General features: G+C 41.6%; 1 protein-coding gene across 2 annotated transcripts in view; it reads right to left on the bottom strand.

Annotated features, from left to right (window-relative positions):
• Positions 1 to 27,705, bottom strand: part of TMEM87B (transmembrane protein 87B) — a 65,807-nt gene that overhangs the window by 34,347 nt on the left and 3,755 nt on the right. For both annotated transcript variants that reach the window (XM_025354829.1, XM_025354830.1), the window contains exons 2-8: positions 25,981 to 26,041; positions 21,171 to 21,262; positions 18,056 to 18,187; positions 10,531 to 10,581; positions 8,253 to 8,343; positions 4,245 to 4,306; positions 3,845 to 4,028 (exon numbers count right to left, since the gene is read on the bottom strand). In XM_025354829.1, the coding sequence (XP_025210614.1) occupies positions 3,845 to 4,028; positions 4,245 to 4,306; positions 8,253 to 8,343; positions 10,531 to 10,581; positions 18,056 to 18,187; positions 21,171 to 21,262; positions 25,981 to 26,041 (673 nt within the window). The remainder of the gene's footprint in view (positions 1 to 3,844; positions 4,029 to 4,244; positions 4,307 to 8,252; positions 8,344 to 10,530; positions 10,582 to 18,055; positions 18,188 to 21,170; positions 21,263 to 25,980; positions 26,042 to 27,705) is intronic.

The raw sequence follows: 27,705 nt of genomic DNA on the forward strand, positions 1-27,705 counted from the left end.
GGTCTTTCCTGGCAGTATCATGCAACAAGAGGAACACCTGGAAGGGCAGCAAGTGTGGACTGGGGCAAGGCCGCCATACAAAGGCAGAAAGGGTGAGCTCCATTTTTGCCATACAGAGGCTGAGAAGACTGCAAGGCATTGAGCAGCTATCTAGTAGGTGACTGGATACACCTACTCTACACCTGGGGGAGCTAGAATTGGGTCCCGAAAAACTCAGAAAAAGTGACATCTAAATCAGAACATGAAGGCTAAGTAGGAGTTAAGTTTTGGGGGGTGGGGGATGACAAAGCAAAGAACACGGCACGTGCAAAGGCATAGAGAAGAAAAGAGGAAAACCAAACTATGTTGCAAGAAGTAAGTTCATTATGCCTGCAGCAGAGAGTGTAATGGTAGATGTCAAGAAAAGAGGCTGGTCATAAAGGCAGGGACCAGTCGTGCAGTTTGGAGCCCCTGTCATGGAGTCTGGACTCGATGTTAAGGGCAGTGGGAAGTCAACAACAATAAACAAAGGAACAAAGGCGGGACTGGTAAACTATGTCTGTAGCTCAGGATAAGAGAGCTCCATGGGAGAGAAAGCTTCAGGAGGAAAACAATGGATGAGCTCTGCAACAGAGTGCAGAATGTGAAGAAGGGGTTTATGATCACAAATGCTGAGGGATGAGTGTGCTGTCAATCCCTCCATAGGCTGTCTATACTCCTCTTGAGGTAATGTGACTACAACCTTTCCGGTACAGTGTGAGCTGTACAGCAAGATTCTCAACTCCCTCCAGGCTCCTGCTGCAATCTAAGGTTGTGGGAGCTTCTAGCAGGCAACCACCCTATTATTGCCTATGTTGAGTTTGCTTTTCATCAGCTTCAACTTTTAAATTCTTTTTAAAACTTTTCCATTGGTATTTTTGCAAGCTGTACTCTAAACCTAAGTTCAAGATCTTACCCATTAAATTTCACCTTTCTATTCATCATGTCAACTCTCTTGCCTCTCATCATGTATCTTCAAGTGAAACAGGTCTATCTAAAATGATTCTCTATGCCCCTAAGTATTTACAACCCTGGCCGGCCTCACAACATCCACAAAATTTAAGAGAATGCTGTCTACATAGTCACACAATAAATGTTAGTTGAACAAACCAACAGATTCGCAACAAGAATAAACCAGCAACAAGGTCTAAAATCTGAGAGAGACACCATTCAAAGCCTCCTAGCTCAATGGTTCTCAATCCTAGATGCATATTAGAATCACCTGGAAGCCTCTACACAGCCCCAATTCCTAGGTCTGCCCTAATCAGCATCTCTGGCACTGGTACCATTTTAAAGTTCTTCAAGTGATGCTGATGCAAAACTAGGGATGAGAACCATTGCTCCAGACCGATGCTGTCCCACAGACCCTTCTGCAATGACGGAAGTGGCCTACCTCTGTGCTGTCCAATACAGCAGTCACTTGTCACCTGTGGTTACTGAGCACTTGAGATGCAGCTAGAATAACTGAGGAACTTAATTTTAATGTAATTTAATTTTACTTCAGTACCCACATGTGGCTTGTGGCTACCACAGAAAACAGCACAGGTCTAGATTGACCAGTGATTATTTCCATGAACTCTTTAGACATGGCTGCACCACCAGTTTTCAACTCATCTTGTCCACAAGAAGTCACGAGAGGCCTTGTCAAATGCTTTGAAGAAGTCAGCTACACTAAGTTTACTACATCTTCCTAACTGTCAATCTAGCATCCCAAAACAAAAAAATTAGTCTGACATGATCTATTCTTAATGTACCCATGTCGGGTCCTAACAATCAATGCTTCTCATCCTTCTAATGATTTTTCTTTTTTTTTTTTTTTTTGAGACAGTGTCTCGCTGTGTCTCCCAGGCTGGAGTGCAGTGGCGTGATCTCAGCTCACTGCAAGCTCCGCCTCCCGGGTTCACGCCATTCTCCTGCCTCAGCCTCCCAAGTAGCTGGGACTACAGGCGCCCGCCACCACGCCCGGCTAGATTTTTGTATTTTTAGTAGAGACGGGGTTTCACCGTGTTAGCCAGGATAGTCTCGATCTCCTGACCTCGTGATCCACCTGCCTCGGCCTCCCAAAGTGCTGGGATTACAGGCTTGAGCCACCGTGCCCGGCCCTTCTAATGATTTTTCTAAATTTGATGCTTTAAGATCAATGTTAGGCAATAAAGCCCCTGTCCCAGAATTCCCACCTGGGAAAATCAGAAAGGACCTCAGTTCCTGCTCACCTCTCCTATTGGACAGGACTCCTCAAAGACCCTGACAGCGGTCTGGGTATCTCTTCCAAGCCCTCCAGTGCCATCTTGGACAGCCTAGATTCCCTGAGGATGGCAGATGGCCTCTCATCTCTTCATGGATCTCAGGTTTTCGCTGTTCCACACTAAAGTGCATGCCACCCTTTACCCTCACCAAACAAGAGATCACCACCACTGACAGCAAAGCATCAGAACTGCCTTCTCTACATTCCGGAATGCTTCAATTCTAAGCAGCAGACCTACCCTTCCTTCATCATCTGGTTTAGAGCATGCACACATGCACGCACGCATGCACACGCACACAAACACCATAAAAAACTTCATACAGAGTAGCGGTATCTCTAATATGCATCCTGGATGTCTGTCCTTTCTTTGCTCTTTGGTACCTGTCCTTTTAAACTTTTTATCTGGGGAAATTTCAAATATTCCCCAAAAGAGAGAAAGCAATGTAATGATTTCCCATGTACCCATCATGCAGCTTCAATAATTAGCAACATTCTGGCAAATTTGTTTCATCTATAGTCCAATTCATTTTTTTTCCAGAGTATTTTTAAATAAGTAACAGATACATAGTGCCAGCTACTCCAGAGGCTGAGGTGGGCAGATCATTTGGGCCTGGAGGTCAAGGCTGCAGTGAGCCAAAATCGTACCCATGCACTCCAGTCCGGGCAACAGATCAAGACCTTGTCTGGCCGGGCGTGGTGACTCAAGCCTGTAATCCCAGCACTTTGGGAGGCCGAGACGGGCGGATCACGAGGTCAGGAGATCGAGACCATCCTGGCTAGCACGGTGAAACCCCNAAAAAAAAAAAAAAAAAAAAAAAAAAAAGACCTTGTCAATCAATCACAGACAAAATCATGCCCTTTGCAAATCTGCATCAAGACCATTTGTAACTGGTCACTCAGAAGTACACTCTTGAGCACCTTCAACCCCTTTGAGCACTCTCTTTCCAAGGGTTCGGTGGGAGAGTTGTACCTCTACTTCTCTGGCCTGAAATCTACTTTCTAGAAGTCTGGGGCACACATCTGAGGATGCCCAGCTGTACAGCCTCCCTGCTTCACATACTCCACTCTGTAAACTGTGATGGTGCCTCCACTGGTCATATGAAGATCTCTGCGGGAGTAACGAGGTGGGGAGAGCACAAGGAGGCTGCAGGCACCATCCATTCCAGCACCCCTGATTTTACTCCCTGTGGCCAATTTCCTTTCTTTTCTTTTTTGAAGGAGAAGGAAAAGAAGATGTGGGGGGAAGGAGAAATATGTTAAAAGGATTGACAGCACCTGAAGTCTCCCTGTCCAGAACTTTGTGCTGTTTTAATCCAAGCTGAACCTTAGGAAATGGCACTTTTATTTTTCCCAGGAGGAAAGTGAGGGGAAAGTACAAGAAGGAAGACATAACAAAGAGAAGACACATGCTCGGCCAGATCAGAGGCCTACTCTGACATTCTTTTCTTGGCTTTCCTTCTCTTCATCTATAATATGCCTGTTTCCAAACCACTGTTCAGAGGGGGGCCTCCCACCGCTCTGCTCATAAATGCTGGGGAACTCTTAGATCATACTGTATTTACAGACAGTCAAAAAACTTACTTGACAGTCCAGTGTTGCTGATGTTTTGGTATTCACTATAAAAAACTGCTTTTTCAAGCATTCCCAGGAAAATAACAGCTGCAATCCAGAACTGGATTCTTAATATGTCTTTCCAATAACAGGCAGACCACATCAGCCAGAGTATGCCATATAATATATAAACAATACACATCACCATGTAAAACTGCAGGAAGAAAAGCAATTTTAGTCAGTTAAGACTTCGGATCATTTGGAAGCTGGCACTTCTACATTCAAGTATCCAACCCTTCATTTTCCAGTCACTCTGGAATCAGAAAGAGAGGATATGTCAAAGCATTAACTACTGAGGAATTACTACCACAAAGCTCTTAGGGTATAAAATTCATTTTTTAAAAATGAAAAAATGATGAGAAATACTCACAATCATTAGGGGCCAATCTGATGCAGAGATATATCCATGAGGCCCAATCATAGAAAGAGAAACTGGGATAGAGAAGAAGAGAGTTAATTGTCAGTCTTAAGTCTTTAAATGTAAGTTTATTTCCCAGAAGGCTCCAAGAATAACAAACCACACTAACAAATGTAGCACATACATGGTATTGGACAATTAGTAATTGTTTGATTATGTAACCTTGCCAAGATACCTTCACTGTAAGACCAGAAACTCTAAAACTGCTAGAAGAAAACATAGGGAGAACACTACACAACATCAGTCTGAGCAATGACTTTTTGGATTTGATCCCAAAAGCACAGGCAACAAAAGCAAAAATAGACAAATGGGATTACATCAATATAAAAAGCTTCTTTGCAGCAAAGGAAACAACAGTAGACATAGACAACTTAAGACTGGGGGGAACATCACACACCGTGGCCTATCATGGGGAGGGGGCAGGGGGGAGGGATTGCATTGGGAGTTATACCTGATGTAAATGACGAGTTGATGGGTGCAGCACACCAACATGGCACAAGTATACATATGTAACAAACCTGCACGTTATGCACATGTACCCTACAACTTAAAGTATAATAATAATAAATAAATTTAAAAAAAAAAAAAAAAGACTGGGAGATAAAATTTGCAAGCCATATATCCAAGAAGGAGTTAATATCCAAAATATATAAGCTCAAACAACTCAATAGCAAGAAAACAAAAACTCCGTTAAAAGAACAGGCAAGGGGCCAGGCGTGACAGCTCACACCTGTAATCCCAGCACTTTGGGAGGCCAAGGTGGGCGGATCACTTGAGGTCAGGAGATTGAGACCAGCCTGACCAACACGGTGAAACCCCGTCTCAACTAAAAACAGAAAAATTAGCCAGGTGTGGTGGCATGTACCTGTAATCCCAGCTACTTGAGAAGCTGAGGCAGGAGAATCACTTGAACCCGGGAGGTGGAGGTTGCAGTGAGCTGAGATCACGCCACTGTACTCCAGCCTGGGCAACAGAGTGAGTTCTTGTCTCAAGGAAAAAAAAAAAAAAAGGCAAGGGACCTAAATAGACATTTCTCAAAATAATACATATCAATGAGCAACAGATACTAATATATGAAAAATGCTCAACATCACTAGTCATTAGAGAAATGCAAATTAAAACCCTAATATCATTTCACACCTGTCAGAATGGCTTTTATCAAAAAGATGAAAGACAGTAAGTGCTGATGAAGATGTGGAGAAAAGGGATGCTCTGTACACTGTTGGTGAAAATGTCAATTAGTACAGCTATTATAGAAAACAGTATGGAAGGTTCTCAGAAAATAAAAACAGAATTACCATATAGTCCAGTAATCCCACTTTACTGTTTATCCAAAAGATCTAAAATCAGTTTGTCAAAAAGCTGTCTGCACCCGCATGTTCACTGCAGCAGTATGAACAACAGCTAAGTTATGGAATCAATGTAAGTGTCCATCAACAGATGACTGGATGAAGAAAATGTCTATACATACACAATGAAATACTATTCAGTCTTTAAAAAGAAGAAAATTCTGTCATTTGCAACAACATGGATGGAACTGGAAAACGTCGTGCTGAGTGAAATGAGTCGGGCACAGAAAGACATACTGCACATTTTCACTTATATGTGGAATCTAAAGCAATCAAACTCGTAAAATGAGAGCAGAATGGTGAGTACAGAGGCTGGGGGGTAGGAGGCATGGGCAGACGATGGTCCAAGGATAAAAAAAAAAATCTCAGACAAGAGGAATACGTTTTTTCTTTTTTTTTTAGTTCCACTGCACAGCATGGTGAATAGTTAATAGAGTACTGTATGTTTCAAAATTGCTAAGAGTACATTTCAAATGTTCCCACCACAAAAAATGTTAAGCATTTGGGGTGATGAATATGTTAACTAGTTTGATTTAATTATTCCACACTGTATTTATAGATTATAACATCACTTTGTACCCCATACATTTATATCATTATAATTGTCAATTTACAAAAAAAAGAAAAAAAGAGACACCTTTACTTGTATACACACTATTCTAAAAACCTGCACCAAATCTGGTCACATACAAGAGCACAGTAGTCCCAACTACCAAACAAGAACTCAGACTGGCCCCCTTGCTAATTCACTGATCTCACTGGGACCTTATCTTCCTTGTCATAACTTGGAATAAATTACCAAACTCACAAATCTAGGTTGAGTTTTGTCTGAGACAGTAATAATAAACCAAGTGCCAAGTACAGTGCAAAACATGCAGGGCTCAGCAACAGTTCCAGCTACTCATTAGTGGGGACTCGAAACTGCCCGCTGGTGTCAGGGGAAAAGATACAATGCCTGGGAAAGAAGCAGGCACAAGGCTAGTTCTATGGTCTGAATGACCTCAAAAATTCATTAAAGCTTCACACCCACTGCGGTGGTATTAAGAAGTGAGGCCTTTTGGGAAGTGATTAAGTCATGAGGGCTCTGTTCTCATCAATAGACTAATGCCTTACGAAAGGCCTGGAGGGAACTAGCTTAGGCCTTTCTTTGCTCTTCTGCCTCCACCCTGTGAGAGCGGACTGGTTGTCCCCTGATGTGCTTCCTGCCCTTCCATCCTTTCTGCCATGTGAGAACACATCGTTTAAGGTGCCATCTAGGAAGCAGACACCAGGGCCCTAACCAGACACCAAACTTGCTGGCACCTTAGTCTTAGACATCCCAGCCTCCAGAACTGTGGGGAAATAAATTTCTGTTCTTTATAAATTACCCAGTGTCAAGTATTCTATTATAGCAGCACAGACTAAGACAGCTAGGTGACAGAATGGCATCAGGGTCCCTGCTCCCTCTAACTGGCACAGTCTGGCTCATGATGCCATCTCCAGAAGGAAGCCTTACCTCATACTCTTCCAGAGCAGCCACCTTGCCAGCTTCCCTCCAGGGGCCATGCAGTACACCAGACCGTGCCTCCTCTGCAGCAATGCCTACCTCACCTGATTGGTTTCTGCCTGCTGACTGGCTGAATCAGAACAGTATCAAATCCCCAGGGCCCTCACATGCTGATGGCCCAGCAGACACCCACTACGGAAAACATCAGCCAAAGTGATTCTAGAATACGTGAAAACATTCATTCTCTTGAAAACTGCTTATTGCTTGAAGTATACTTTTGTGGCACTAAGGAACCACAGCTTAACAAGGCACAGAGGGTCTAACTTACAGTGGTGGGGGTGCCTCACAGACCATAGAAGCCACATGCTGGCAGATATGCTGCTTCTACTCCTGGGCTACAGACAGATCCTTTAAAATAAAATTTGTCAAATAATAAAAATCTTAAATCCCTGATGATGGCCATTTTCAAGAAACAGAGAACATAACCTACTTGAAATACAACTAAAATGTTGCCCACACATTTCTACATGTTAAAACATTTTTTTAATCTGAAAGAATGGGGAATTTTATATCCCACTACGAAGTCTGAAATTTTTTTTTTTTTGAGACGGAGTCTCGCTCTGTTGCCCAGGCTGGAGTGCAGTGGCTGGATCTCAGCTCACTGCAAGCTCCACCTCCCGGGTTTACGTCATTCTCCTGCCTCAGCCTCCCGAGTAGCTGGGACTACAGGCGCCCGCCACCTCGCCTGGCTAGTTTTTTGTATTTTTTAGTAGAGACGGGGTTTCACCGTGTTAGCCACGATGATCTCGATCTCCTGACCTTGTGATCCACCCGTCTCGGCCTCCCAAAGTGCTGGGATTACAGGCTTGAGCCACCACGCCCGGCCTGAAGTTTGAAATTTTAAAAATGTATCTTAACACGGTAAAATTTTCAATCTATTAAAAAATAAATAGTATCATTAAGAGAGCTTAATGTTACATTTTAAGTATCTAAAATAAATGTATGATTAACAGAAATTCATTTTTGAATGATGTATTTGAAACAGAGACTGTTGACTCAGGTCAGTGACAAAAATACAAAATACAGAAAATGCAGATAGTGAACATGCATGTAGTTTAACTATACCGTTCAAATTCCAGCTTGCATCTGTATTCTCCGTTTTAATGGAAACAATAAAGATATGAAACCCATCTTTTTGTGTTCTGGCTACCACATCCTGAAATAGAGGTTAAAAAAATTCTTCACGTTATTTTCAACAAATTGCTATATAATATAGCCGAACAACTTTTTGCCATATTTTAAAATAATTGAATCAGGTTACTGTCTAAAATTTTTTTTTCTTTTTTTTTTTTTTTCCGAGATTTGGGGGTCTCACCATATTGCCCAGGCTGGTCTCAAACTCCTGAACTCATGTGATCCTCCTGCTTTGGCCTCCCAAAGTGCTGGGATTACAGGTGTGAGCCACTGTGCCCAGCTGTATTGGGTTTCTTTTAAACACACACACACACACACACACACACAAATAAAACAGAAAAGGAATGGCAGGCAGTGGAAGGATAGCTATTTCTCTTATTTTTTAGACACCATCCTCCCAGACCTAAAAAGGTAAAGGAGGAAAGAAGCTTTTCTCATTCTTCAATGTTTTCTATCTTTTATATTTTTACAGGTTCCCTCTAATATTACCATTCTATATATTGTTTAATATTATCAATAAAAAACTTTTTCTAGGGCTGAGCAGGGTGACTCACGCCTGTAATCCCAGCACTTTGGGAGGCCAAGGCGGGTGGATCACTTGAGCACAGGAGTTTGAAACCAGCCTGGCGAATGTGGCAAAACCCTGTCTCTACTAAAAATATAAAAATTAGCCAGGCATGGTGGTAGGCACCTGTAGTCCCAGCTACTTAGGAGGCTGAGGCAGAAGAATTGCTTGAACCCAGGAAGTGGAGGTTGCAGTGAGCTGAGATCATACCACTGCACACCAGCCTAGGTGACAGAGCGAGACTATGTCTCAAAAACAACCTTTCTTTTCTACTATTACTCTTCTCATGTTTTATCCTAATATTATCAAACATTTTGTTTTATTTAAATGTGTGGTTTTTATTAATTTATTTATTGAGATGGAGTCTCGCCCTGTCGCCCAGGCTGGAGTGCAGTGGTGCGATCTTGGCTCACTGCAACCTCAGCCTCCTGGGTTCAAGCAATTCTTGTGTCTCAGCCTCCGAGTAGCTGGGATTCCAGGCACCCGCCACCACACCCCGCCTAATGTGTGGTTTTTAAATTGAATTGGGGGAAGAGGAAGTTAGATAACATTGTCAGAAATGACTCAGATTCAGTACATAAGCTAAATGATTCAAATTTCTTAAGGCACTATGTTACTTGCAATTCCACTAAGGAATAAAACTTCCCACTGTAATGCTTGTAAATTCTCCAATGCCCTCCCAAAACTGGACCACACTTTTTATACTCCACTTTCCTGAATATTTCCTATCCATTTCTTTCATTTCCTACTTCTCATCATATGACAGATTTTGTACAAAGTTTGTCCTGGCCATTGCAGAACAAGTGCCTTTCCATTATCAGACTTCTTAAAGATGGCTGAAGAGAAAACATGAAGAGTCATAGTATAAAAGCAAACATTAAGCTCTCCCAACCCTGCTTTCAGTCCCTACACATAAGTCCCAACCCTTTCGACCTCTTACTCAGTCTTCTGACTTTTAGTAATTCCCCGAAATGCCAAAATTTCCCTCCCACATGCTATATTCACGGTTTCTATTTCTTTAAATCCTTAATGACAAGCACAGCCCATTGGTGTGCTGTCTTGACATTTAGAGGGAGAATTTCATTTTTTAAAGAAAAGAAAGGCTGCATAGAAATTCATCTTAAATTGCTTTAAGAATATTTTTAGACAAAGATAGAAACAGTATATACAAAATTCATAAAGACATATATAAGAAAACTTTTTTTTTGAGACAGAGTCTTGCTCTGTCACCCAGGCTAAAGTTTAGTGGTGCAATTTCAGCTCGCTGCAACTTCCACCTCCCAGGTTCAAGTGACTCTCATGCCTCAGCCTCCCAAGTAGCTGGGATTACAGATATGTACCACCATGCCTGGCTAATTGTTATATTTTTAGTAGAGATGAGGCTTTGCTATGTTGGCCAGGCTGGTCTCAAACTCCTGGCCTTAAGCAATCTACCTGCCTTAGCCTCCAAAAGTGCTGGGATTGCAAGCAGGAGCCACTGCACCTGGCCTGAAAACATATGGTTTTAAATAATGTTTCCTTTTCCTTCCACAATTCTAATAACCCTACTATATATCACTGTCTAAGTGTTTATCCATTAGCAACCTTTTTCAGTCTTACAATAACTTATGTATATTTGATTTAAAGACAAATCAAACTGCTTACCGTTGATCTTTCCTGGTTTGAAACATTTCTGATATTTATTAGTTCTTTATTCTGGAAAAAAGAGTAAATAATGCTATTTTATACTGCTGCATTTCTATGGAGAAAAGTTGTTTTAATAATTAAGAAAAAAAAAGTTAGAAGAAAAATGAAAAATTAAAAGGTAAACATCAAAGAACAAATCTCACTGTATCCCAGACACAAGTAACAAAGTTCTGCTTTTGAAAAATTACCCCTATTATATAAAGAGACTGAACCTATGACTCACTGATGCTCCTGAAAGAGATGGGAGAATGGAAGCAAGCTGAAAAACCTAGTTCAGTGTATCATCCATGAGAACTTCCCCAACCTAGCCAGAGGGGCCAACATTCAAATTCAGGAAATGCAAAGAACCCCCACAAGACACTTTACAAGAAGATCATCCCCAAGACACATAAATCATCAGATTCTCCAAGGTCAAAATGAAGAAAAATGTTAAAGGCACCTAGAAAGAAAGGTCAGGTCACCCACAAAGGAAAGTCCATCAGATTAACACCAAGCCTCTTCGCAGAAACCCACAAGGAGAAGAGAATTGGAGGCCTATGTTCAACATTCTTAAAGAAAAGAAATTCCAACCAAGAATTTTATGTCCAGCCAAACTAAGCCTCATAAGTGAAGGGGAAATAAGACACTTTTTAGACAAGCAAATGCTGAGGGAATTCATTCAGACCTGCCTTACAAGAGCTCCTGAAAGAAGCACTAAATATGGAAAAACCATTACCAGCCACTTTATACTTTACCACTATAAAGTAACCACACAAATGAGTCTGCATAATAACCAGCTAACCACAATATCAATGCTAAAAGCCTCAATTATAAGCTGGATAAAGAAGCAAGACCCAACGGCTTGCCGTCTTCAAGAGACCCATCTTACATGCAATGACACCCAAAGGCTCAAAATAAAGGGTTGGAGAAAAATATATCAAGCAAATGGAAAACAGAAAAAAAGCAGAGGTTGCAGGCCTAATTTCAGACAAAACAGACATTAAACCAACAAAGATCAAAAAAGACAAAGAAGGGCATTATGTAGTCGTAAAGGGTTCAATTCAACGAGAAGACTTCACTATCTTAAATACATACGCACCCAACACGGGAGTACCCAGATTCATAAAGCAAGTTCTTAGAGATGTTTAAAGAGACTTACACTCCCACACAATAACAGTGAGAGACTTCAACATCCAACTGAAAGTATTAGACAGATCACTGAGGCATAAAATTAACAAAGATATTCAGGACCTGAACTCAACACTGGATCAAATGGAGCTGATAGACATCTACAGAACTCTTCACCCAAAAATAACAGAATATACACTCTTCTCATCTCTGCATGGCACATACTCTAAAATCAGCCAATCAGAAATAAAACAATGCTCAGAAAATGCAAAAGAACCAAAATCATACCAACCATTCTCTCAGACCATAACAATAAAATTGGAAATCGAGATTAAGAAAATATTTCAAAACCATACAATTGCATGGATATTAAACAACCTGCTCCTGAATGACTTGTGGGTGAATAATGAAAGTAAGGCAAAAATCAAGAAGTTCTTTGAAACTAATGAGAACAAAGATACAACATACCAGAATCTCTGGGACATAGCTAAGGCAATGTGAAGAGGGAAATGTATAGCACTAAACACCCACATTGAAAAGTTGAAAAGATCTTGACTGGGCACGGTGGCTCACACCTGTAATGCCAGTACTTTGGGAGGCTGAGGCGGGTGGATTACCTGAGGTCAGGAGTTCGAGACCAGCCTGGCCAACATGGTGAAACCTCGTGTCTACTAAAAATACAAAAATTAGCTGGGTGTGGTGGTGGGTGCCTGTAATCCCAGCTACTCGGGAGGCTGAGGCAGGAGAATTGCTTGAACCTGGGAGGTAGAGTGAGCCGAGATCACGCCACTGCCCTCCAGCCTGGGCAACAGAGTGAGACTCTTGTCTCAAAAAAAAAAAAAAAAAAAAGAAGAGTTATAAAGATCTCAAATTAATTAACAACCTAACGTCACAACTAAAAGAACTAGTGAAGCAAGAGCAAACCAACCTCAAAGCTAGCAGAAGACAAGAAATAACCAAAATCAGAGCTGAACTAAAGGAGACAGAGACATGAAAAACCATTCGAAAGATCAATGAATCCAGGAGCTGTTTTTTTGAAAAAATTAATAAGATAGACTGCCAGGTAGGCTAATAAAGAAGAAAAGACAGAGGATCCAATAAACTTAATTAGAAATGACAAAAGGAATGTTACCACTAACCCCACAGAAATACAAATAACCATCAGAAAATACTATCAACACCTCTATGCACACAAACTAGAAAATTTAGAATAAATGGATAAATTACTGGACACATACACCCTCCCAAGACTAAACCAGGAAGAAATTGATTCCCTGAACAGACCAATAAGAAACTCTGAAATGGAAATAGCCTACACCAAAAAAAGGCCCAAGACCAGATGGATTCACAGCTAAATTCTACTAGAAGTACAAAGAAGAGCTGGTACCATTCCTACTGAAACTATTCCAAAAAATTGAGGAGGGACTCCTCCCCAACTCACTCTATAAGGCCAGTATTATTCTGATACCAAAACATAGCAGAGACATGACAAAAGAAGGCTTCAGGCCAATATCTTCGATGAACATTGATGCAAAAATCCTCAACAAAATACTAGCAAACCAAATCCAGCAGCACATCAAAAAGTTAATCTACCATGATCAAGCAGGCTTTACCCCTGGGATGCAAGGTAGGTTCAACACATGCAAATCAATAAACACCATTTATTACATAAAGAGAATTAAAGACAAAAACCACATGATCAACTCAATAGATACAGAAAAGGCTTTCGATAAAATACAACATCCTTTCATGTTAAAAACTCTCAATAAACTAGGCATTGAGGGAACAGACCTCAAAATAGTAAGAGCCATCTATGACAAACTCATAGCCAACATCATACTGAATGGGCAAAAGCTGGAAGCATTTTCCTTGACATCAGGCACAAGACAAAGATGCCCTCTCTCACCACTCCTATTCAACATGGTATTGGAAGTCCTGGTCAGAGCAATCAAGTAAGAGAAAGAAATAAAGGGCACCCAAATAGGAAGAGAGGCAGTCAAACTATCCCTGTTTGCAGACAACATGATTATATATCTAGAAAACCCCATACTCTCTGCCTGAAAGCTCCTTGAGCTGATAAGCAACTTCAGCAAAGTTTTGGGATACAAAATCAACATATAAAAATCACTAGCGGCTGGGCATGGTGGCTTACTCCTGTAATTCCAGCACTTTGGGAGACCAAGGTGGGAGGATCACTTAAGGTCAGGAGTTTGAGAGCAGCCTGGCCAACATGGTGAAACCCCACCTCTACTAAAAAAAAAAAATACAAAAATTAGCTGGACATGGTGGCAGGTGCCTGTAATCCCAGCTACTCAGGAGGCTGAGGCAGGAGAACTGCTTGAACCTGGGAGGCAGAGGTTGCAATGAGCCAAGACTGTACAACTGCACTCCAGCCTGGATGATGGGACGGGGCAGAGGGCAGGGGGACAGTGCAATCTCATAGGAATACAGCTAACCAGGCAGGTGAATGATCTCTACAATGAGAAAACACTGCTCAAAGAAATCAGAGATGACACAAACAAATGGAAAGATGTTCCATGTTTGGCCGGGCGTGGTGGCTCATGCATATAATCCCAGCACTTTGGGAGGCCAAGGCGGGCGCATCATGAGGTCAAGAGATCGAGACCATCCTGGCTAGCACAGTGAAACCCCGTCTGTACTAAAAAAAAAAATACAAAACATTAGCCGGGCATGGTGGCGGGTGCCTGTAGTCCCAGCTACTCAGGAGGCTGAGACAGGAGAATGGCGTGAACCCGGGAGGCAGAGGTTGCAGTGAGTGGAGATTGCGCCACTGCACTCCAGCCTGGGTGACAGAGCGAGACTCCGTCTCAAAAAACAGAAACAAGAAAGATGTTCCATGCTCATGGATATGAAGAATTAATACTGTTAAAATGGCCCTGCTGCCCAAAGCAGTTTACAGATTCAATGCTATTCCTATTAAGCTACCAATGACATTTTTCACAAAACTAAAAAATACTATTTTAAAATTCATATGGACCCAGAAGAGAGCCTAAGTAGCCAAGGCAATCCTAACCAAAATGAACAAAGCTGGAGGCATCACACTACCTGACTTCAAACTATACCACAGAGCTATAGTAACCAAAACAGCTTGGTACTGGTTAAAAGAAGACAGACACACAGACCAGTGGAACAGAATAGAGAGGCCAGAAATATGGGTGCACACCTATAATAATTTGGTTTTTAATAAAGTTGACAAAAACAAACAATGGGGAAAAGACTCCCTATTCAATAAATGGTGCTAGAATAACTGGCTAGCCATATGCAGAAGACTGAAACTGGACCCTATGCTTACATCATACACAAAAATCAACTCAAGATGGATTAAAGAGTTAAATGTAAAACTTAAAACTATGAAAACCCTGGAAGACAACTTAGACAATACCATTCTGGACGTAGGATAGGTGACGATTTCATGACCAAGTTGCCAAAAGCAATCGCAACAAAAGCAAAAATTGACAAATAGGATCTAACTAAAGAGTTTCCGCACAGCGAAAGAAACTATCAACAGAGTAAAAAGACAACCTACGGAATGGGAGAAAATATTTGCAAGCTATGCATCTGACAAAGGTCTAATATCCGGCGTCTATAAGGAACTTAAACAAATTTACAAGAAAAAAAACAAAAAAAAAAATTTTTAAGTGGGCAAAGGACATGACCAGACACTTTTCAAAGGAAGACATACATACGGCCAACGAGCATATTTTAAAAAGTTCAATATCATTGATCACCAGAGAAATGCAAATCAAAACCACAATGAGATACCATCTCACACCAGTCAGAATGGCTATTATTAAAGCCATTAATGGCTATTATTAAGCCAAAAAATTAACAGATGCTGGCAAGGTTGTGGAGAAAAGGGAATGCTTATACACTGCTGGTGGGAGTACAAATTGGTTCAACCATTGTGGAAAGCAATTCCTCCAAGAGCTGAAAACAGAACTACCACTTGACACAGCAATCCCATTACTGGGTATATACCCAAAGGAATATAAACCGTTCTATCATAAAGACACACGCACACATATGTTCACTGCAGCACCATTCACATTGCCAAAGATATGGAATCAACCTAAATTCCCATCAATGGTAGACTGGATAAAGAAAATGTGGTAGATATACATCATGGAATAATATGCAGACATAAAAAAGGAGATCGTGTCCTTTGCAGGGACATGGATGGAGCTGGAAAACATTTTCCTTAGCAAACACAGGAACAGAAAACCAAATACCGCATATTCTCACTTATAAGGGGGAGCTAAATGATGAGAAAATGGACACAAAGAGGGGAATAGCGGACACAAAGAGGGGAACAGTGGACACAAAGAGGAGAACAGCGGATACAGAGGGGGGAACAGCAGACACAAAGAGGGGAACAGCAGACACAAAGAGGGGAACAACAGACACAAAGAGGGGCCTACTTAAGGGTGAAGGTTGGGAGGAGGTAGAGGAGCAGAAAAAATAACTATTGGGTACTAAATTTAGTACCTAGGTCACGTAAATATGTACAACAAATTCCTGTGACATGAGTTTATGATATAATAAACCTGCACATGTACCCCTGAAAATAAAAGTTAAAAAATAAAAATAAAACTTACTCCTTAATGAGGATAATGTTGCCACTGGCAGGGAAAGTGTTAGGAACTAAAAGAGAGTTCTAGGTGCTAAAATGTTCTACAATTCATCAGGGTCTACATGGATGTGCTCACTTTTCTGTTGTTCATTTTTTTGAGACATAGTCTCGCTTTGTGGCCCAGGCTGGAGTACAGCGGCGCGATCTCGGCTCACTGCAAGCTCCGCCTCCTGGGTTCACACCATTCTCCTGTCTCAAACTCCCAAGTAGCTGGGACTACAGGCGCCCGACACCACGCCTGCTAATTTTTTGTATTTTTAGTAGAGACGAAGTTTCACTGTGTTAGCCAGGATGCTCTCGATCTCCTGATCTCATGATCCACCCGCCTCGGCCTCCCAAAGTGCTGGGATTACGCGCATCAGCCACCGCGCCTGGCCTTTTAAAAATTCATTGAGGGGTACACTGATGTGTACTTTTCTGTGTTTATTATATTTCAACACATTTTAAAGAGAACTCCTTTAAAACTTTTACTAAAGACACTCTTACTTCAGAATTTACAAAAGAATAAAAAATAAATTTAAATGCCCCATAATCTCACTACCCACGGGTGACTGCTGGGTTTTTGTTTTTTTGAGACCAAGTCTCACTCTTGTCCCTGAGTCTGGAGTACAATGGTGCGATCTCGGCTCACTGCAACCTCTGCCTCATGGGTTCAAGTGATTCTCCTGCCTCAGGCTCCCAAGTAGCTGGGATTACAGGTGCACACCACCACGCCCAGCTAATTTTTTGAATTTTAAGTAAAGACGGGGTTTCACCATGTTGGCTACGCTGGTCTAGAACTCCTGACCTCAGGTGATCCACCCACCTCAGCCTCCCAAAGTGCTGGGATTACAGGCTGAGCCACCACGCCCAGCCGACTGCTGTTAATCATTTTAGAATCTAAGCTCCCACACTGGGAGAGAGAAAAGGCATAAAGGAGGAGGTAGTGTTGACGTGTGTCAAATGCTGGTAAGTCAAGACTTTTGGTAAGAGGAACAGACCATTGGATTTAACAACATGGAAGTCACTGTGAGCTGTTTTGACTAGAGCTGTTTTGATGGGATGATGGATGCAAAGGTCTGACTGCAGCTGACAGAAGGAAGAGTGAGAGATAAATTGGAGGTAGCAGATATAAAAGACCCTTGCAAGGATGTTGCCAAAATAAGTTGCAAGGAAATGGAACAATGGTATCAGTATCCTATCTTTTTTTTTTTTGAGATGGAGTCTCGCTCTGTTGCCCAGGCTAGAGTGCAGTGGTGCAATCACGGTTCAATGCAACCTCCTCCTCACAGGTTCAAGCAATTCTCATGCCTCAGCCACCCGAGTAGCTGGGACTACGGGCACACGCCACCACACCCAGCTAATTTTTGCATTTTTAGTAGAGATGGGCTTTCACCAGGCTGGTCTCAAACTCCTGACCTCAGGTAATCCTCCCACCTCAGTCTCCCAAAGTGCTGGGATTACAGCTGTGAGCCACTGCGCCCAGCCAAGTATCTTACTTCTTATGTACTACTATACACACAAACTAAACCTAAAAATTTACAAGTTAACCACCTTTATCAAAATCCTGAAAAACAGTACTTCCGTTGATATTTGTATTCACTGGGAATAAAATAAACTTTATTTTAACATGGCAAGTCAGATACTACCTTTATCAAAATTCTGATAAAACATTACTTCAGCTGATACTTGTATTCACTGGGAATAAAATAAACTTTATTTCAACATGGCAAGTCAGATACTCACATTCAAAGAGGGAAACACCTGTGAATCACTGTTGCAATCTAAATTTTCATTTTTTGTTGTCCAACAGTTGTCATTCTTCAAATAATGACAAAAGTCTTCATCAACACTAAGTTTATGTTTTTGGGACAGCTCCTATATAAGGTAAAATTCTATGTTATAATTTATTCCCACACTTCTTATCCTAGAATATATATAAAAGTTAATGTCTAAATAATACCAAAAGTTATATTCAGTTTGAAATACCTGGAAATATGAGGTAGAATAAAATACCAAATAAAAACTGTTTTGAATATAATTTTAATATAATTGAGATAATCATAATCTTTTAGCCATTCCAGTGTGTTCAGATACAGTAACACATGACACAAGCATACTTACAGTAAGAAAATTGACTAAGATACTACAAGGAAATAGTTCCCAGAGAAATAAAACATACTTTGTTCTGGGGCTACTTGTATTTTATCCCATGTGTAAGAGATTTTACAGAGAAAGAAAGCAGCATTCAACTACAAAAAAGAGAAAGCAAACAGTAAGATACAGCAAAGGTAGCTGAGTGCAGAGGAGACGCTCATTTACACAACTACCTGAGGTTCCTGGCATCCTTGAAGGGATGAATGAACCAGGCTCCTTAATGGCAGCTTCCAGTCATCAAAAAAAGTGGAGTTGGCTCCCACAGACCAAATACGGGACAATTTGAGCCAAATAAATAAAAACAGTAATAGATTATAACCTATATAACAAAGTAAAAATCAACGAGTCCAACCTGATGACTGACAGGTAAGACAGATTGGTTAGGGGAGTAGAGGGAGTGCATCCTTATAGTAGAATGTTAATAAATGAAGAAGAAAGTATGGAACTAGAAAATCACCGTTCAGCAATCAGCATAGTAATGACTGACTCATCAGGCAAGAATCATGAAAGGATGCTAAAACAAGTGGCTGAAGGTTTGATGAAAACTACAAGATATTTACATAGTTTCAAAAGTTGTTGTTAATAACAAAGAGAAAAGTAGTAACTTTGGAATGGAAAAATCTTGCAGACACCTCCTTGACCAACTGACCAAATTAACATCACCAAAAATGAGACAAATCAGTATTCTGTGGTGTTCCTGCCAAAAATATGTAACTTGAATCTGATCATGAGTAAACATCAGAAATATTCAAATTGAGGGGCATTTTGCAAAAATAAATGGTTCGTACACTTCAAAACTATCAATGCCATGACACACCAAAAAGGGGGGAAAATCCAGATTATCAGGAACTAAAAACAAAAACAAGGAAAGGAAATGAAATGTGAACCTGAATTGGTTCCTGTACGGGGGGTGGGGTGTGTGTGCAGGGGGGCCTGCTAAAAAAGACAATATTGGGCCTGGTGCGGTGGCTCACACCTGTAATCCCAGCACTTTGGGAGGCGGAGGCGGGTGGATCACCTGAGGTCAGGAGTTCAAGACCAGCCTGGGAAACATGGTGACACCCCATCTCTACTACAAATACAAAAATTAGCTAGGAGTGGTGGCACGTGCTTGTAATCCCAGCTTCTCAGGAGGATGAGGCAGGAGAATCACTTGAGCCCGGGAGGCGGAGGTTGCAGTGAGCTGAGATCACGCCACTGCACTCCAGCCTGGGTGACAGAGCGAGACTCTGTCTGGGGGAAAAAAAAAAAAAAAGAAAAAGACAATATTGGGACACTGGTGATTTTTTTTTTTTTTTTTTGAAGACAAGGTCTCACTGTCTCCCACGCTGGAGTGCAGTGGTGCAATCACAGCACACTGCAACTTTGAATTCCCAGACTCAAGGGATCCTCTGGCCTGAGCCTCCCGAACAGCTGGGATTATAGGCACATGCCACTGTGCCTGGCTAATTTTTAATTTTTTGTAGAGACAGGGTCTCACTTGTTGCCCAGGCTGGTCTTTAACTCCTGGGCTCAAGTAATCCTCTCACTTCAGCTTCCCAAAGTGCAGGAGTTACAGGAGTGAGCCACCCTGCCCCGTTGCAAAATTTTAATAAGGTTTATATATAATAGCATCATATCAGTGTTAAATTTGAATTCTATAATTATGCTGTGAAAAACATAAATGAGTATCTCTGTTCTTAGGAAATTTACACTGAAGTATTTAGTGTGAAGGTGTAAAATATTTAGAGAGAAAGCCAAAAAGGCAGTGTTCAAGGAAAATGGCATGGCTCAATCCAAACAGAAATATAATACTAATGAAAATATAGAAAGCCAGCCACAATGGCTCCCGTCTATAATCCCAGAGACTCTGGAGGCTACCTGAGGCAACCTGCCAGGAGGGTCGCTTGAGCCCAGGAGTTCAAGGCTGGAGTGAGCCATGATTGCACCACTATACTCCAGCCTGGATGACAAAGAGAGATCTCATATTTATATGTATATGCATATACATGTACAGGTATATGTACATATATATGTATATGTATAGGTATATGCATATATACATATATAATTTTAAAAAATAAAAATATGGAAACCCATATATTATTCAAGGTAGAAGCCAAACAGGTAACAGAGAATCTGAAAAGGAAACAATCCCAAGCAACCATCATGAGAATCATGAAGAGAAACACCTTGCTGAGAGCCCACTGCACATCCCAGGAGGCAGAAACCCAGGCTTCAGAGCCAGGTGCAGGAAAAGCCTTCCTCAGCACAGCCACTTTCTCCTTCTCTCTCAGTCTCCTCTGCCTTTCCCCAGATACCTCCTTTCTTCTCCTCACCTCTTTCTGCGATCTACTTGTGCTCACTAAATCTACTTGTACTCAATACAGTTCTAGGTTCCCTATAATTTTTTTAAAAGTGAAACATTTACACTTCTTTCGCAAATTAAGCATTTATTCGTATGTACAGCATCTTTATCAATGACTCCTACGAGCCTGAATTTAAACATTTACTAACATTTTTCATAACATACAAGGCAACTAAACGCTTGTAGTCTTCTCAGCACGTAACTTGGTTTATTGCCATAAGTCCCAAAATTAATCTGTGGCACTTCTAAAACTATAATCTCTATTTCTAGCCTCCTCACTTGATGAGCTAATAAATCTTTATACTCATAATTTTCCTTCATAGCTTTATATACGTTAAAAACTTGTGTTTTACTTACTTCCAGATTAGAATACTCATTGTGACAGGTATGATACTTCAAATACCACATTATGGTAAACTTCACAGGCCCAGAACAATGGAATGACTTAACTGTTTAGAAAAAGAAAGTCTCGTTTTACATGAATAATACATACACTCTAATATAAACTTAAGGTTTTGAGAATGCAATTAAAAACAGGCTACTTTAATGTAACAAAGAGTAAAACATTACCTAATTTCTCCAAAAAGTCAGTGTAAAATGAGACAGATAAAATTCATTAAATTGTTATAGTTAACCAAAAGCTGCTGTAATTCTGCTCATTTCGTCTATAAGTCTAATATTAAATAAACTGAGTGGCCTGATATGCTAAGTCACTGCTTATTTCACTCTCAAACATTTTTCTCGCTTACATATTCATTCAAAATATACTGAGTGAGCCCCATCCTGCGTGCCAGGAACAGCTATGACGGTAAACGAGAACAATGCCTGTCTCTGACTTGAGAGGTACTGGAGGAGAGTTTTCACAACTAAACAGGCACTTTCAGTAGTCGCAGAGGCTGTGAACTGTCAAGGCAGCACTGAGCAGGTCACCTATCATAGCCCAGGAGAGCATGAAGAATGGGTTCTGGGTAAGCTAGGTGGAGGAGGAGACCTGTAACTTGAAGGAAGAGCAGGAGTTAGCCAGGTGAAGACAAGGGTGGACCATACATGTAAATGCCCAGGCTGAATGAAGGCATGGCATGAGTGTGACCCCTGAAAATAGTCTGCTATGCTTAGAACACAGGCTGGGGAAAGGAGAAAGAGTTGAAGCTGGAGAAGAGGTGCCGGGGAAAATTCATGAGGTCTTACGCCCTGCTGAGGAGTTTGGCCTTTCTTTCGAATGATCCAGGTAAGAGGGTGATATGAATAGGCCGACTGAAAAGCATTAAGTCTGGAGTTAAGGAGAGCTCTGTTGGGAACGTCCTCACGACATGGCAGCTGGCTTACCCCAGAGTGAGTGATTAGAGAGACAGCAAAGATGCAGCCACAGTATCTTTTATAACTTAGCCTCAGAAGGGATGTGCCATTATTTCCACCACGCTCTATCAGTCACTCAGACCAACTCTGATTAAAATGTGTTAGAGGACTACACAAGATCATGAATAATAGGAAGCAAGGATCATTGGGAGTCATCTCAAAGGCTGATAATGACAAAGAGCAAAACCAAACTGAGACCAGAGATTCAAGTTCAAGAGACTGAGGCTGGTAGATTTTCTGGGGGACAGTACCCAAGAGATGGAAGCTACATAGAGAAAGAGAAAGAGAAGTCTGCTTAGTGATACCCTGGAGCTTCTGGCTGAAGGGCAGTCTGCCCATGCGTGGGAAGCCCAACAATTCTCAGAGCTCACACAGAGCTGGGAACTATTGGAGTTTCCACTAGCCAGATTGGAGAGGCCTCAGTAAATATACCAGGTATTTGGAAGACAAGCAGAAAGACCACACCACAGAAGTACTGCTAAGCTTGCCCTAGACAAAAGACTACTGCAAAAGAACTTAACAAGAAAACTGGAAAGCATCAAACAGACCCACGAGGAACTTAAATGTCTGCTAGAACAAAGCTGTTAAAGGACTACAACGTCCTCCAGCACTCGAGAATGTAAAATTCACGATCTTGACCGACCAAACAAACAAGAAGCCTGCTTGGATTTTGATTGGGATTAAACTGAATTTATAGATCAATTTGGGGAGAACTGACAGTATGATGTTTGCTACAGATTTTTCACAGATGCCCTTTCTCAGGTTGAGGAAGTTTCCTTCTACTTCTAACTTTCTCAGAGTTTCTATCATGAATGGGTGTTGAATTTTTTTCAATGCTTTTTCTGTATACTTTGAGATGATCATATGGTACATGTCTTATATTCTGTTAATATGGTGAATTACATTGAGAGATTTTTTTTAGCACAGGCTCCACATGACTTGAATGAGACAGCAGAAAAGAGGTTGCCTTTAAAAAGTCAGATATCTGATCTCCCAAATGGCATGGACATATATCCAAGGGACCAGTCCTTAGCTTTATAAGCACTAAAATCTGGCTCTGTGAAAACACAGATTCTCATCTCACCCTTTCCCGATGGCAGATGTATAAATGAGAATGCTCAATTACTCACTTCCAATGAACAGAAACTGTAAACTGGACTAGTAATGATCAACTCTTTCCCTTCAACGTGCCTCCCTGGAGGTCCAATACGGATGAGACGGTGATTTGGTGAGCATGGCACCAGAACAAAGAGGCTCAGGTGGATGCTATATCCACACCTGCCAGTCCCGTGTCATAGCTGTGGTCACGGTTCAAGAAAACCTCTCTCCCAATAAAGCTGATGGACATGACCAGCATTTGCCTAACTAAACCCTAGTTTTATTATGCTCTTAAATCCCTCATGCTGTCCCATCCTTTCTTTCGATAAGTTAATAACAATGTCTTGATTATAGTCTACCCATAGGTTGATCTCAGGCATTTATAATGATTTTTAAAAATCAAATTCTGTGGCAGTGGCTGACATTACTTTTTTTTCCCCATATAACTTTTTGTCAGCACCAGACTGAGATTCTTTTAAATCCTCTTTGTCTAGACTTTGAGACATGAATTCATTAAATAAACAGATGCCAAAATTTTTTTCTTACTCACCTTGGACTTCAGTTTCCTCTTATCAAGCTCTTATCACCACTGATGATTGATATTACAGAGCTGCTTTAAACCACCTCTGCTTTCTAGCTGCTGGCTAGCCTGACTTCCCTCAGGAAAGACCCGTAACAGGCAGAATCGCCCCCAACAAATGAGGAGAGCATGATCTGTTGCATGAAAGAGGAAAGAGGCATGGCTTTGGATCCTGTAGAAGCCAGTTTGCTCTAACCAGCAAAAAACTGCTCCTTATCCTGAGACTTTAACTCTGGCAACCAATTTTCCTAGTTAGGTTACTGGAAACAATAAGAGGAATTGGGCCACAGTGAATATGATCCAATGTAAATCCAGTGAAATTCCTAAAAAACCTTGGTAGTTCTGGTATATCAGTACTGACACAGAAAAGACAGTCCCTACCTAATGAGTATTTTAACTTTTATCAACCTTAAAACTCTAATGAAAATGTTATCCAGCAATTTTTACTTCTTACAAGGATATGTACATTTTGAAAATTTTCAAGGCCATAATGGGTTTATCATAATCATGACATTTCATATATTCATAAAAACAATTTATCCAGTTTTAAAAATCTGAGACTCAAAGTCAAATTTCACAAAAACCAAATGCTTTTTTGCTTATTAGACTTTAACTATAATTTTCATAAAATGATTCATATTATGTTTTCTGAAAGAGGATCAGAAAAATCCATTCTTGTGGGCCACACACAGTGGCTCATGCCTGTAATCCCAGCACTTTGGGAGGCTGAGGCGGGTGGATTACCTGGGGTCAGCAGTTCAAGACCAGCCTGGCCAACACGGTGAAACCCCATCTCTACTAAAAATACAAAAATTAGCCGGGTGTGGTGGCGTTCAGCTGTAATCTCAGCTACTACGGAGGCTGAGGCAGGAGAATCACTTGAACCTGGGAGGCGGGGGTTGCAGTGAGCCAAGATCGTGCCATTGCACTCCAGCCTGGGTGACAGAGAAAGACTCCATCTCAAGAAAAAAAAAAAGAAAAATCCATTATTGTATTTTGGTTTGTTTTGTTTTGTTTTTGTTTTTAGTGAGACAGAGTCTCACTGTTGCCCAGGCTGGAGTGCAGTGGCGCGATCTCGGTTCACCGCAAGCTCCACCTCACGGGCTCATACCATTCTCCTGCCTCAGCCTCCCAAGTAGCTGGGACTACAGGCACCCGCCACCACGCCCGGCTAATTTTTTATATTTTTAGTAGAGATGGGGTTTCACCATGTTAGCCAGGATGGTCTCGATCTCCTGACCTCGTGATCCACCTGCCTCGGCCTCCCAAAGTGCTGGGATTACAGGCGTGAGCCACCGCGCCCGGCCTCCATTATTGTAAAGAACCAAGTCCTGACTGAAACAAAACAAAACCTTAAAATGTTAGAACTACTTAAAAACAAAACATTTGGGCCGGGCGCGGTGGCTCAAGCCTGTAATCCCAGCACTTTGGGAGGCCGAGACGGGCGGATCACGAGGTCAGGAGATCGAGACCATCCTGGCTAACATGGTGAAACCCCGTCTCTACTAAAAATACAAAAAACTAGCCGGGCGAGGTGGCGGGCGCCTGTAGTCCCAGCTACTCGGGAGGCTGAGGCAGGAGAATGGCGTAAACCCGGGAGGCGGAGCTTGCAGTGAGCTGAGATCCGGCCACTGCACTCCAGCCTGGGCGACAGAGCGAGACTCCGTCTCAAAAAAATAAAAAAAAAAAAAAAAACATTTGCTTAGTTTATTATATATGTTATATTCATTTACATGAATGCATTTGTTTATATTACGTTATTTGTTTATATTATATATATATATATATATAAGTATTTTATTATTCCTCTTCATTTGTTTTTGAGACAGAGTCTCACTGTGTCACCCAGGCTGGAGTGCAGTGGTGCAATCTCAGTTCACTGCAACCTCTGTCTCCCAGGTTCAAGTGATTTTCCTGCCTCAGCCTCCCAAGTAGCTGGGACTACAGGCGCCCACCACCACGCCCGGCTAACTTTTTTTGTATTTTTAATAGAGACGAGTTTTCACTATGTTGGCCAGGCTGGTCCTGAACTCCTGACCTTGTGATCTGCCCACCTTGAACTCCCAAAGTGCCAGGATTACAGGCGTGAGCCACCGCCCCCAGTCTAGTATTTTATTGTTTCATTATACTTACCAGATAACTTGATATCTGTAGAGTTAAACATAGTTTTCCTAAATATCAAAGGTCCTGATTTCTAAGATGAAAAACAAACACAGGAAGATCTTGTTAGAAAGTTTTTTTCGCAAGTGTTTTACCCCACAACATATAGAGTTCTAATCCTTGCACTCTTCTCTCTGACAAGAGTATTTTTTTAATGTAAATCTGATCACATCACTAACTTGCTTAAAACCTTGTCATGATTCTACTTCCTGCAGTTACCCTGAGGATCAGGAGAGCTCCGGCCTCTAGCAGACTTAGGGCCAGTGACACATACGAGGTAAAAGATGCTGCCATTGCAGGATTAGTACTGCTCAGACATGACATGAACTGCCTGCATTTGCATGCTGCTCTCCTGGTGTCAATTTGAATGCACTTTTGATAAGGAACTGTCCCCCTCTCCCAGCTCCAAGTCCTTATGGTTTACCAGTGCAATTACAACAGACCAGAATTCATACTGTAGCCTACAGGATCCTGAATAATCAAGGCCCCACCCACCTCTCAACTTTCCAGTTCCTGAAAAGCATGATATTCTTTCCTGCCCTCAAGATTAGTGGTCAACCTGAAAAACTTACTTAAAAATCCTTCCTTTCACTCTTTGTTCATCTAGTTGGCTCCTTCTCACCCTTCAAGGCCCAGCTCAAAAGCCTGTTCTGCAGGAATTCTTCCACTGTGGCCCATATCAGGCCAGGCCCTCCCTTATATAATCCCCAGCACCCTTTCTTCTTCACAACCTTTCCACAACTTAAATCAAATAATTGATTACTTGTTTAATGTCTTCTCTCCTCAAGAATAAAAATCCTGCAGTTAGAGACTATGTTAAATGTACAAGTGATGAGGAATTTTTTTTAAAAAAACACTGACAGGATAAGTGGTAACCCCTTCCCCCTGCCCAACACAGTTTCAACAACAATAAAATTCCCAACTTGCATCCCTCCTTTGAGCTCCACATCCAAATACCCAACTGCCTAAAGGACATGTACACTAGGGGATGTCCAACAGACAAGCCTGTTTTAAACCAGACACACTCCTCTCTGCTCACCAACTTTTCCTATGCCATCCACCTTGTTTGGAGGTGGTACCATCTACAGTCACCCAAGCCATGGCTCCTTCCAGTTCCCCACTTCCATCACCCAATCCCCAAGGCATGCCTACTTTATCTCACTAACACTTATCAAATTCAGTTCTTCCTCTCCATCTCTGTCACCACTGCCCCAATTTAGGTTCTCTGCATTTCCTGCCTAATTTCCACAATAGCTTAACTGGTACTTCTACCTCCAGATCTGATTCTATAATTCATCTTTAGATAGCAGCCATAGTGATTAGCATTATGTCTAAGATCTTTCAATGGCTCCCTCATTCACATCCTAAAGTAGCTACTGGGAGTCTGGAGGCCTAATCCAACCTACAAATATGATTTATTGAGTTCTCAAGAGGCCTTTTTAAAACTTTTTAATTGGCCGGGCGCGGTGGCTCAAGCCTGTAATCCCTGCACTTTGGGAGGCCGAGACGGGCGGATCACGAGGTCAGGAGATCGAGACCATCCTGGCTAACACGGTGAAACCCCGTCTCTACTAAAAAAATACAAAAAACTAGCCGGGCGCGGTGGCGGGCGCCTGTAGTTCCGGCTACTCGGGAGGCTGAGGCAGGAGAATGGCGTGAACCCGGGAGGCGGAGCTTGCAGTGAGCTGAGATCCGGCC

The sequence above is a fragment of the Theropithecus gelada genome, chromosome 13 (assembly GCF_003255815.1).
Source record: "Theropithecus gelada isolate Dixy chromosome 13, Tgel_1.0, whole genome shotgun sequence".
Lineage (NCBI taxonomy): Eukaryota > Metazoa > Chordata > Mammalia > Primates > Cercopithecidae > Theropithecus > Theropithecus gelada.